Here is a 12071-nt window from a genome sequence, read left to right as displayed (position 1 = left end):
GAAAGCCAGATTCACTTTACAACAATTTGACTTATTTAACAATTACAGTGATCCAACTTAACAACTGTGGCAAGACAGGCTGTAAAACGGGATGAACTTAACAAATGTTTCACTTAGCAACAGACATTTGGGGCTGAATAAGTTGAGGACTCCCTGTACTTAACTACCCTGAGTCCTGCCCCACCATGCATTCAGAAGAACGGCTGATTTCTCTCCCCCCCCCGCCCCCCTCCCCGCCCCTGGAAGTGATGCCTTGTGAGAAAAGGATTGAAGCTGAAACTCCTGACTCTACCTGAGTCCAAGTTTACATATACTGCCATTTTGTTTCCAAGTGTAGGATGATTCGTTGTCGCGACCTGGAGGAGTGATCACGATGGACAGTGGCATGGAGGTTAAGAAAGATGCAACTGAGGGGTTCGGGAACCCCTCGGAATCTCTAGTGCCTCCCCCCACAGATTTGGGAAATGAGATCGAGGCGCCTGTTGATTTTGGAGAAGATGCTTCCACTATCCAACAACTGCCCACTTTTCCTGGTGACAACCAAGTTATCCCGGAGCTTCCAGATCTGGATTCAGGACCCTGCTACCCCGGAGCTGAAGAGATCAGGATTAGCTTGGATGGGGATGGGGACTCCGAAAGATGCTTCGAACCAGAAGATACCACTTCTTTGGATCCTGAGATCTCCAGGTAAAAAGTCTCCCTTCTCTTTCACATTTTATTTATTACTTATCTATACCTTCCTCAGGGGTGAAATGCTACCGGTTCAAGTCAGCTGTGCCGTGCGATTGATATTTGCTAGAAAGCAGGAAATGCTGTTTCCTAGCGAATGTAAATCGTGCGGCACAGCTGTTTCCCCCCCCCCCTGCTGTTCTACTTACCGTTGCAGATTCAGAAAAGGCTTCTTAGTGCCTGCGGGTGTGCCTACGCGCAAAGCGCACGTTTGGCACCCATGTGCGCGAGAAGCAAGCCAGTAGCGAACTTCAGAGCATGTCACCCGCTAGAATGTAGAAATGGGATGGATCAGCGGTCTCCAATATTTCCGCTCAATGGACCGGTGGAGGCGGTGGCAGGGAGGAGGAGACGATTTCATGGGCATACGCGGCTTTCACAAGTGCAGTGTCTCACCTGCGCTCACCCACCCCTTCCGTGGCCTGGTTCCAAACGGGCTGCGGCCCAGCACTAGACTGCGGACTAGGAGTTGCGGATCGCTGGGATGGTTAGACGGATGGATGGGTAGACACACGCACACATCTCTAGTACACAGAGTTTGACAATTGGACAACGTAAATGCGTCTTATATATTTCTTGCTTCAGAAATGGGAGAAACTATGTCTCTTCATTTCTAGCAATGAGAAGGAGCTCCCCCAACGTTGATCTTTTAAATTGCTCACTGTGGCTCAGAGCTTTGTGCAAACAACCACTGCAGCTGGTCCAACAAAGCATAGTTAGGGCAAATTATGACTCGATGAGATAGAATAGAGCTGGAAGGCCACCTTGGAGGTCTTCTAGTCCAGCCCCCTGCTCTAGCAGCAGACCCTATACCAGTGGTGGGTTTCAAACTTGTAAAATGTGGTGAAACTCACTTAACAAACGCTCTTGTTTAGCAACCAAAATGTTGGCTCAGAAACTCTGGCATTTGAAGCACGCAAGTCTTAAAGCTGTCAAGTTACGAGACCCTCGCACCCCTAACCCTTTAGAAACCCCCCCCAGGGGTGTTCAAACTTGACAGCTTTAAGACTTGTGGACTTCAACTCCCAGAATTCCTCCTCCAGTCATGTTGGCTCAGGAACTCTGGCATTGAAGTGTGCAAGTCTTAAAGCTGTCAAGTTACAAGACCTTTGCACCCCTAACCCTTTAGAAAAAAAAAAACTCCAGGGGTGTTTAAATTTGAGAGCTTTAAGACTTGTGGACTTCAACTCCCAGAATTCCTCCTCTCGCTCTTCATTTTGATGATGTGTGGACGGGCAGAGGGAGGGAGCTGGAACCGGTTCTAAACGACACTGTAGATTTGTGGAACCTCTTCTATAGAAGAGGTTAGAACTGGCAGGAACCCACCCCTGCCCTATACCCATGATAGCGAACCTATGCCACACGTGCTGGAAGTGGCACACAGAGCCATCGATCTGGGCAGGTGAGCCATCGCCATTTGCTCTTTTGGGTCCCGGGGCACGCCAGCCAGCTGGTTTTCACACGTGCGGTAACGCCAGAAACTGGAGCAGCATCCTGGTGTGCATGCGCGCATCCGACTCCTGGCTTTCCGGTGTATGGTGTATACTTGCGCAGCAGCCAGCTGGTTTTTGCGCTCGCATGTGCACCAGAAACCAGAAGACCCAGTGGCCAGGGCACATGCGCATGCCGGAAGTGGAAGTTAACAGCTTATGCATGTGTGCTGCTTATCTTCCCTTCCGGTTTGCGGTGCTCTGATGCATGCACTCTCTTTTCGGCACTCGGTGTCGAAAAGGTTCGCCAGCACTGCCCTATACCATTTCAAACAAGTGGTTGTGCAGTCTCTTCTTAAAAACCTCCAGTGATGAAGCACCCATGATTTATGTATATATTTTATACATATATAAAATGCAAAATATATACATATATGAATACGTTGTGGCCCAGCAGGACCCGGTTGAGCTGCAGATGGACTCGGATAGCGAGGGATCATTTGAATCTGCCCTGGACGATGTGGAGGACTCTGTGCAGGGTTCAGATTCAGAGCAGGGACCAGAGGGGCTGGTTGGCCACCAGGAGGCGCCTGAGGCATGGAGCAGTGGGGAGGATCAAAGGCAGTTTGTCCCTGATGTTAGATTGAGAAGGGCTGAGAAACGGAAGCAGCAACTACATAGGCAGACTCACAGAAAATGATTCAGCACAGGTGGTTGTGGATTGGCCCCTCCCAAGAGAGCTTATAGGTGAGGTGTTGGGAGGGGACATTTGCAGGAAACAACCATTCGAATTAGCAGTGAAGAAAATCCATGTATTCTAGCCGTGTCTGCTCTTGGGACTATCTGGGTTGTTTTTCTTGAACGTGAGTTGTCTAGGCCCTCAGACAAATTTATCTCGGCAAATTAAATAGTGGCAAACAGCCAAGCCTGTGTTCTGGTTTCTTCACAGGCGTGGAGAGGGGGGTCAGAACAGAATATGTATATATTTGGCATTGACTTCCATTCTTGGGGCAGGCAGCCTCTGTTGTCACTTGAAGAAACGTTAAAAGTTTGGGTTTCCTCAACAGGAACGGTATGGAGGAGGGTGCCAAAGCTTCAGCTCAGGAAGAGAACATATGCTGGACACCCAAACCAGACCAGGTCTCCTCCGAGATAGAGAGCAACTTCAAGACCCCTATTGACCAGGGTGAAATTCCGAAGGAGGTAGAGGAGAAGGATGAGGAAGAGGTGATTCCAGAGCCTGACCAGGCCGAGTTCTTAAAGCTTTTTGCCCGACTGCAGAGACTTAACCCTGGCTTCCACGACAAGCTGCCCACTTCTGAAGAGGACCTCTTGGCTGCCTCGGACGGCGAGGAAAGCCACAGGTTAGGAGATGGAGACAGGCGACCCCTCCTTGAGCATCCTGAGGACCTCCAGGGACCTCCAGACAAATGTGCCCCTTCTCTACTCCATGTGGCCACAGGGCAGGGCCTTCGGGCAGCCGCTCAGCACCTCCTGAGATCTGTCCAGGGACAGAGAAGTGGGGAGTTGCTTTCCTCAGAAGCCAACCAGGAGAACCTGCTCAGTCTCCTCCATTACGAAGGGGGCATGGAGGAGGAGGAGGAGGAGGAGGACCGGGTAGCCCTGGCCCACTCAGATGTGATGACTGGCTGTCAGAAAATGGAAGTGGAAGGAAGAGCTGTGGTCCCAGGGAAAGTCCCTCCAGAATCTGCCTGTGATGATCTGGAAGAGAGAAGAAGGAAAGGACGTAGGCCCAGATCGAGGCTCCTAAAAGAATCCACTGGCTTGGAAGCAGCTGCCTCGTCTGACTCCAACTTGGAGGCCCGCAGCTGGGGAGGTTCCCCAAATCCAGTGGGGGAGCCTGCCGTGAACCGCATGGAGGATTCCTCACCCCCCTCCGATCCAGTGGTGAGTATCTTGCAGGGCAGTGTTCACACATTGCTCTGGAAGTCATCATGACTTTTTTGACTTAGCACCGGGTGGGTTGTTGCAAACCATGGTTGATGGCTGAGTACCATGTGCAAACGCTGCTGGCTTGTTTAATCAAGCTTGGTTTGCATTGATGGGGGTGATGAAATCGTTGTAAACCAGGTTCCCTTGGTTTGTTCTTAGTTTGTTCTTTGTTGTGTGAGTCCTGTCGACAGTCGTCATCATCTTCTTTGAATGACCCCTTAATCCCTGGTGGGGTGGACAACTGAATGGAGCTGATTGATGACTGGCCGGATCTCCTTCCTGTCGCCAATCCAGAGTTATATTCAGCAGATATATTCTCAATGTGCCCAGAGAGAGAAGTATCTGCCTTTACCTAGGGTCGAACTCACAGCCTCATTATTGTAAGGCGAGAGCTCCACCTCTAGGCCACCACCACCACTTAATTCAGGGGTGTCCAAACTTGGGAACTTTAAGACTTGTGGACTTCAACTCCCAGAATTCCCCAGCCAGCATGGCTGGCTGGGGAATTCTGGGAGTTGAAGTCCACAAGTCTTAAAGTTCCCAAGTTTGGACACCCCTGACTTAATTGAATAGTTATACAGGAATAGGAATTAAATCAGATGTGGGCATTTTACAGTACGTGTGTCAGGCCTGCAGTCATATTCTTCTTTGAACACTTTCTATTATTCTACTATGTCTTTTCTGTTGTGGGAAGATGGGAGGGGGGGATTGTACGGAGTAGATGCTATGTAGCCATAACAGAATTCTTTCTAGAAAGCCAAGGTCATCCTTTGTCTCTGCACCTCTGCACCTGGAACTGGATGGGTGGAAGCTGCCAGCATGGCAGTGGGAGATTGGACCATGTGATGGGCTGGTGGGTGTGGGGGCAAGATCTTGAACTTTCAACTGGGTGGGGAAAACCGGGAAGCTTTCAGATTCAGGTTTTCCCAGATGTGCCAACATGGCTCTCTTAATAAATTGGAACTTTGAGCAATGCTTTGCCTTGGATTCTGATTTACTTTTGGATGCTATTTGGAATCCTGACAACGCGGGGCATGCAGGCTGTCGTCCAATCCATAGCAAAGGAAGCAGGGCAGTCACAGGGTTGGGGTGGAATCAGGGTCAGGACGGTGGGGGTAGCAGTGACGGCTTTCCACATCAGCCCCAGTTTCCTAGGTGTCTTCTTGAGAAAATTAATTGTCCACCCGTGAAGTAAATCATAGCTGGCCCATTTTACAAAGCGACGGCCTTTAGTTACATTGAACGTTCAATGTTAAAACAATTATGGAGTAAAGACAGGAAAATGAAAACTTCATTTAGGTAGTTCTCGACTTACGACTATAATGGAGACTGCCTATCATGGACATAAGTCATGGTGGTCATAGATCAAGTGACCTTTGTGAACGACCTGATTTTATGGCCAATGGTTCACTAGGGGCCTGTTTTTTCTGAAAAACAAAAATGATGGTTTGGGGCAAAACCATTATAAACTTCCATCATGTGACTATGGAACATTATAAATGGCCATAAATGTGGGCCAATTGCTGAATGCCTGACATTCAGTCATGTGACTGTGGGTGGGTCTCAGAACTTCGGAATCTGGTTGAAGGCGGTCCATCATAACTTCATGGTGGCTAAGCGACGATCGCAAAGCAAGGACTCTCTGTATATATCAGTGGTGGGTTTCCATTTTTTTTACTACCGTTCGCTGGTGCGCCCACGCATGCTTGCGCATGATGCTTCGCATGCGCAGAAGCGTTTGGGTGGGTGGGCGGAGCCCCCCGTTGGCACCACTACCTGTTCGCCCAATCCGGGCCAAACCGAGAGCAACCCACCTCTGGGACCTTTGGATGTAGACATCATGAGACGGATTGATTGAGCTGCAGTTCAAATATAGGTAGTCCTTGATTTGCAACAGTTCAGTTAGTAATGGCCCTGAAAAAACCAAATAGAATAGAATAGAATTACAGAGTTGGAAGGGACCTTGGAGGCCTTCTACTCCAACCCCCTGCCTAGGCAGGAAACCCTATACGGTTTCAGACAAATGGCTATCCAACATCTTCTTAAAGACTTCCAGTGTTGGGGCATTCACAACTTCTGGAGGCAAGCTGTTCCACTGATTAATTGTTCTAACTGTCAGGAAATTTCTCCTCAGTTCTAAGTTGCTTCTCTCCTTGATTAGTTTCCACCCATTGCTTCTTCTTCTACCCTCAGGTGCTTTAGAGAATAACTTGACTCCCTCTTCTTTGTGGCAGCCCCTGAGGTATTGGAAGACTGCTATCATGTCTCCCCTAGTCCTTCTTTTCATTAAACTAGACATACCCAGTTCCTGCAACCGTTCTTCATATGTTTTAGCCTCCAGTCCCCTAATCCTCTTGGTTGCTCTTCTCTGCACTCTTTCTAGAGTCTCCACATCTTTTTTACATCGTGGTGACCAAAACTGAATGCAGTATTCCAAGTGTGGCCTTACCAAGGCATTATAAAGTGGTATTAAAACTGAGTTACGACTGTTTTTACACGACAGTTGAGCATCCTCCTGGGCCCTTGATCACAATTCAGATGCTTGGCAAGTGGTTCATATTTATGAGAGCTGCAGGGTCCCGGGGTCATGGGATCACCTTTTTGACCTTCTGATAAGCCATGTCCATGGGGAATCCAGATTCACTTAATAATCCTGTTACTAATGTCATCGTATTTATGTACAATTTAAGTACGATGACAAAGATTATACTTATACTAACTTAACAAATGCAATAATTCACTCAACAACTGTGGCAAGAAAAGTCGTAAAGTGGGGCAAGCTCACTTAACAAATGTTTCCACTTAGCAATATAAATTTTGGGCCCAGTTGTGGTCATAATTTGAGGGCTACCTATTTTAGCGGCATCTTTGCCTTCCCACTTTCTCTTATCTGCGCAATTAGCAGTCCTAGGTTAAGGATTATGCACAATAGCTGAAAGGTACCAATTTAATAATTTTATACATTCATTACATCCTGCCACAAACCAAATAATTTTGGAGTTGGTCTCCAGAAGTTTAATATAAACTGCCTTCTGGTTAGATTGATCGCCTTACGGGAAAAACCCCAGTGATATCAGGTGTGCATTGCAACAACATGACACAACAACATAAAGTATATAGTTTGCACCAGTTGTGCAAAGTCATTGCGATGTGCTTGCGATAAAATGATTAGTACATAGCTAACCTTGACTAATCCCAGATGCTAATCAGGATTGGGCCTGATTTATACTTTAATGAGAAGAATCCCCTAAAAAATTCCAGTGCTCTTGGCTAGACTGGGAAGTTTTTAAAAAAAAAATCAGAAAAAGGCAGGGGGAAGTATCCCGAAAACAGCATGGATGCTGACACCAGGAATCAAGGTTTATCTAGCTTTATAGCAAAAGATGCTTAGAGGTATTCAGCAGGTTCTGACCCGTTCTGGAGAACCGGTAGCGGAAATTTTTAGTAGTTCCTCCAGAACCAGCAAATACCACCTCTGACTGGCCCCGCCCCCATCTATTCTCTGCCTCCCAGGTCCCAGCTGATTGGGAGGAAATGGGGATTTTGCAGTATCCTTCCCCTGCCACGCCCACCAAGCCACGCCCACAGAACCGGTAGTAAAAAATCTTGAATACCACCACTGGCTTGCATAAAAATTTCTAAAACAAAATACATGTATTAGGTATCCAGAGTTTGAAGGGGATTCATTGGATTGATTTCTATAATTCTCGATTTTTAGCCTTTGAGGTTAGTTAGTAAAGTCATTTTATTCTGATTTTGTATCCTGTTTTTAGTAGGTAATGTTATAAGCTACCTAGAGTCTAGTTGGTTTCAGGTGGTCAGATAAATGTCATACATAAATAATTAAGATCTCCTCCCCGGCTTTACAAAGCCAATTCTTTTTCCCCTTTCCTCTTTCTTTAACAGAATAAAGGCAATGTGTCATCTTTCCCACCTTATAAAGATGGTAAGTGAAGACTTTTGATGGATTTATTATGTCATGTGAACTTTGGGCCAGCCCCTCCCCCTCTCTGAGACCAAAGAGCCAATCAGATGTACTGGAGAACGAGGTGGGCTAGAGCAGTGGTCACCAATCGGTGGTCCGTGGACCACTGGTGATCCTCGAGAAAATTTTGGTGGTTTGCAGAAAAATTATTTGCATTTTTTATAGTGCACTAAATTAGAGTCCTCAGACTATGCCCCCTGGGCTGGATATGTGCAATGAACATTTGTGTTGCTGCAGAGAGTCTCCCCCTTCGGGGTCTTTTTGTGTGGGTCAGAGGGGGGCAGAAATTCCAACTTGGGGTCTGCTTCGGCCTCCTGGTGCGGTGCTTTGGGCAAAGGCTGGAGGGAAGTGCCGCTGGTGGCGAAGAGCCGGAGGGCCTTGTTCCAGTGGGACTGCATCATGGCCTGGAACTGGCTGACCATCTCAGCCCACTGAGCCTCCAGGCACCGGTACCTGGCCTTGCACTCCCGCAGGTCTTCCCTCTGCTTAGAAAGCCTATGTTCGTAGCCCTCAGTGAGGTGCTTCTGCTGAGCCTCCTCCTCAGTCAGATCCAATTTGAACTGAGCTGTTTTGCCAACTCTTTCTCATGGTGGCTGCTTAGCTCCAGCAACTGCTTCCTGTTGGGGCCCTAAGGAGCCCGGGTGGGCAGGCGAGGAGTGGTGAGTAGAGGCTGCCAAGGCGCTCCTTGATGTGAGTGACATCAAGTTGGCCCCGTCCACCCAGTCACATGACCACCTTGCCATGCCCACCCATTAGGCAGATCATATTAGTGGTCTGCAGGATTTAAAATTATGAATTTAGTGGTTCCTGAGGTCCAAAAGGCTGGTGACCCCTGGACTAGAGCATGGGAGACCCTGGTTCTAATTCCTGTTCAGCTACAGAAGTCATTGGTTAACTTTGGGCTAGTCCCTCCCTCTCAGTCCAAGAGCCAATGAGGTGAAGTGTTGAAGGAGACAGATTAAGAGTGAGGAGATCTGGACACTAGTCCCTCCTTAGCTATAGAAACTCATTGGCTGAATTTGGCCCAGTCCCTCCCTTTCAGTCCAAGAGCCAGTCAGGTGTAGCAAGTAAGGTATTGGATGAACAGCAAAGAGACTCGGGTTCTAATTCCTCCCCAGCCATAGAGGTTCTCTATGGAATTTGGAGGTATTTCTATCACAATAAGTAGTGGGATACGACCGGTACGCCCCGGTACGGGTGTACCGGTGCCTGCTGGGAGCACCAGGTACTGTTCTGGTACGGTGTTCTGGAAGGTCCGCCTGCCCGCCCTCCTTACCTGTATTTGAGCCGATTGGGGCTTACGCGCACGGAGCGTACGGTGCCTGTGCAATGCTCCACCGAGCAGCTGGAGCGTTGCAGAGTGTCGCGGGCAGTAAGTATGCATGCGCCCACTGCACACATGCTGCATGCATGCTCCGCGCATGCATGTGGTAGACGCCCAGCCCCGTTGCACTGTAACGGTTGCAACGGGATCTGGAATCTACCACTGATCACAATCTAACCTAACTTGTAGGGATGTTAACATTTGGTGATGAGAATGGTGATGACAGCGACAATAATAATGTTACTAAGCAAGCCTTTTTTGTATGTCTCAGTCCCAGGTCCCTGTGAGCCCGAAGATCTGTTGGAAGGAGTGATCTTTGGGGCCAAATATCTGGGCTCCACACAGCTGGTTTCCGAGAAAAACCCATCCACAAGCATTCGCATGGCTCAGGCCCAGGAAGCCGTCGATAGAATTAAGGTGGGAAGGGAGAACAGCAGGGATGTGACACCAAGAGGGAACCTTGATAGCTACATCTACAGGTAGTCCTTGACTTACAATCACAATTGAGCCCAAAATTTCAGTTGCTAAGCGAGACAGATGTGAGTTTTGCTCCATTTTACGACCTTTCTTGCCACAGTTGTTATGGAATCATGGCAGTTGTTAGGTTAGTAACACGGTTGTTAAGTGAATCTGTCTTCTCCACTTCTGACTTTGCTTATCAGAAGGTCAAAAAAGTGATCACTTGGCCCGAGGACACTGCAACCGTCATAAATATGAGTCAATTGGCAACCTTCTGAATTTCAATCACGTGACTGCTGCAACGATCATGAGTGTGAAAAACGATTTATACGTCACTTTTTCAGTGCCGATGTAACTTTGAACAGTCGCTAAACAAATTGTTGTAAGTCGAGGACTGCTTGTACTCAGTTACACAAAAGAAAAGGGGGCTCTGTTCTAGTTGCCCCAAAATGGAGCCTCCATGTTCAAGAGCAGCTTACATTTTGTTTTAGCAATTAATTCTGTTGACATCCAAATCATATATACTCTTGACCATGACAAATGTCTGAGTAAAATGTATGTGGCTTTTCTTTCCAAAGTCTTTTTGTCCACACATCCTGTAAGCTTAATTCATCTACATTTGTAAAGAATGTTTTGAGAACTCTTCTTAGCTTCTTATTCGGTTTTGTAGTTTTATAGTCCAGCTCATTATTTACAATCACATTAAAATCTCCTATTATACCCATGTCTAGAGCAGCTTACATTTTCAGTGTAATCACTGGAGCATTACAGTGGCGAACAGGGTGGTTGAGCTGTACCACCCTGATATGGGCTTTGTGTCTTTGGTCAGCCATATTGGGCTAAATTAGGCCAGATCTATTGAGGCCTTAAGGAAGCTCCATGCTACAATCACCTATTTTCTCTTTCCTTCACTTGTTTTCCTTGCAATCCAGGCTCCTGAGGGAGAATCCCAGCCAATGACTGAAGTAGATCTCTTTGTCTCCACTCAACGGATCAAGGTCCTCAGCGCTGACACACAGGTGCATTGACAGCTTCCCCCTCAAGAAGCATTGAGCCTGCTGCCTCTGTTTGAGATCCTGTCCAGTGGGCAAGGCCCAAAATGGCTGCTTTTAGGGTTGCGGGAGGATGGCCTCTCACAAAGCGTCCCTTAGCCAGAAGACCCACAGATGAAACTATGACACTGCTCCCTCCCTACATCCAGGATATTCCCCAATGTTCCATCACTTTTTTTAGATTGGTGTGTGTGTGTGTGTGTGTGTGCTTGTGTGTGTGTGTATGTGTATGTGTGTGATTGAAATGTTGAGACTGTGTTGTGTTCTCAAAATGGCTATTGAGGGGGGTGCCCTCTCACAAAATAACGCAACAGGCTGACAGGAAGGAATTGCACTTTTCTTGGGGGCATAATAACTTTTTTTAAAAAATAATTGCAATCTTTACAGTCTTTACAGTATCTTTACAGTACAAGTAGTCCTCAACTTACAATCACAGTTGAGCTCGGAATTTTGATTACAAGTTTCTGAGGTTGTAAGTTGAGTCAACATGAGATCAGACTTGATTTTATGATTGTTTTATGACAGTCGTTAACCACCATAGTGGTTAAGCGAATCGCGAATCAAGTGAGACATGTGGTTGTAAGTCTGAATCCAGATTATCCAATGGGTGTTTTTTGCTGGGTTTTTTTTTTTTTTTTGAATCTCAGTGATGATCACATGACCTCAGAATACTGCAACTAATTACAAATGTCAGCACAAAATATTCTGTGAAATGGCAACCTGTCATTTCAATGCTTCTGGGTTCTTTTTTTCTTCTTTCTTTCTTTCTTTCTTTCTTTCTTCCTTCCTTCCTTCCTTCCTTCCTTCCTTCCTTCCTTCCTTCCTCCCTCCCTCCCTCCCTCCCTCCCTCCCTCCCTCCCTCCCTACCTCCTTTCTTTCTTTCTTTCTTTCTTTCTTTCTTTCTTTCTTTCTTTCTTTCTTTCTTTCTTTCTTTCTTTCTTTCTTTCTTCTCTGATCTCCTTGCCATGTTAGGAAACCATGATGGATCACCCCCTCCAGACCATCTCCTACATTGCTGACATTGGGAACATCGTGGTGCTCATGGCCCGTCGGAAGCTCCCTCGCCGGACAGATGCTTCCACCGAAAAACAGCTGTACAAAATGATCTGCCACGTGTTCCACTCATCTGACGTGAGTGT

The 12071-nt window shown here is 47.2% G+C and overlaps 1 protein-coding gene across 7 annotated transcripts in view; it reads left to right on the top strand.

Annotated features, from left to right (window-relative positions):
* LOC309394901 (amyloid-beta A4 precursor protein-binding family A member 3-like) overlaps positions 1 to 12071 on the top strand; it is a 31428-nt gene that overhangs the window by 5227 nt on the left and 14130 nt on the right. For 5 of the 7 annotated variants that reach the window (XR_014175823.1, XM_081958579.1, XM_081958580.1 and 2 more), the window contains exons 2-7: positions 333 to 687; positions 3227 to 4067; positions 8019 to 8058; positions 9693 to 9838; positions 10813 to 10899; positions 11905 to 12063. Coding sequence is in view for 6 of the 7 variants with exons in the window: in XM_081958579.1 (XP_081814705.1) it covers positions 374 to 687; positions 3227 to 4067; positions 8019 to 8058; positions 9693 to 9838; positions 10813 to 10899; positions 11905 to 12063 (1587 nt within the window). In the remaining variant the exon portion in view is untranslated. The remainder of the gene's footprint in view (positions 1 to 332; positions 688 to 3226; positions 4068 to 8018; positions 8059 to 9692; positions 9839 to 10812; positions 10900 to 11904; positions 12064 to 12071) is intronic. The other 2 variants (XM_081958581.1, XM_081958583.1) reach the window with 1 other exon arrangement.

Source organism: Natrix helvetica (assembly GCF_964273705.1).
Source record: "Natrix helvetica genome assembly, chromosome: 1".
In the NCBI taxonomy this organism is placed as follows: Eukaryota; Metazoa; Chordata; class Lepidosauria; order Squamata; family Natricidae; genus Natrix; species Natrix helvetica.
The sequence above is the reverse complement of the archived record's forward strand: the minus strand, read 5'-3'. Positions and strand labels throughout refer to the sequence as shown.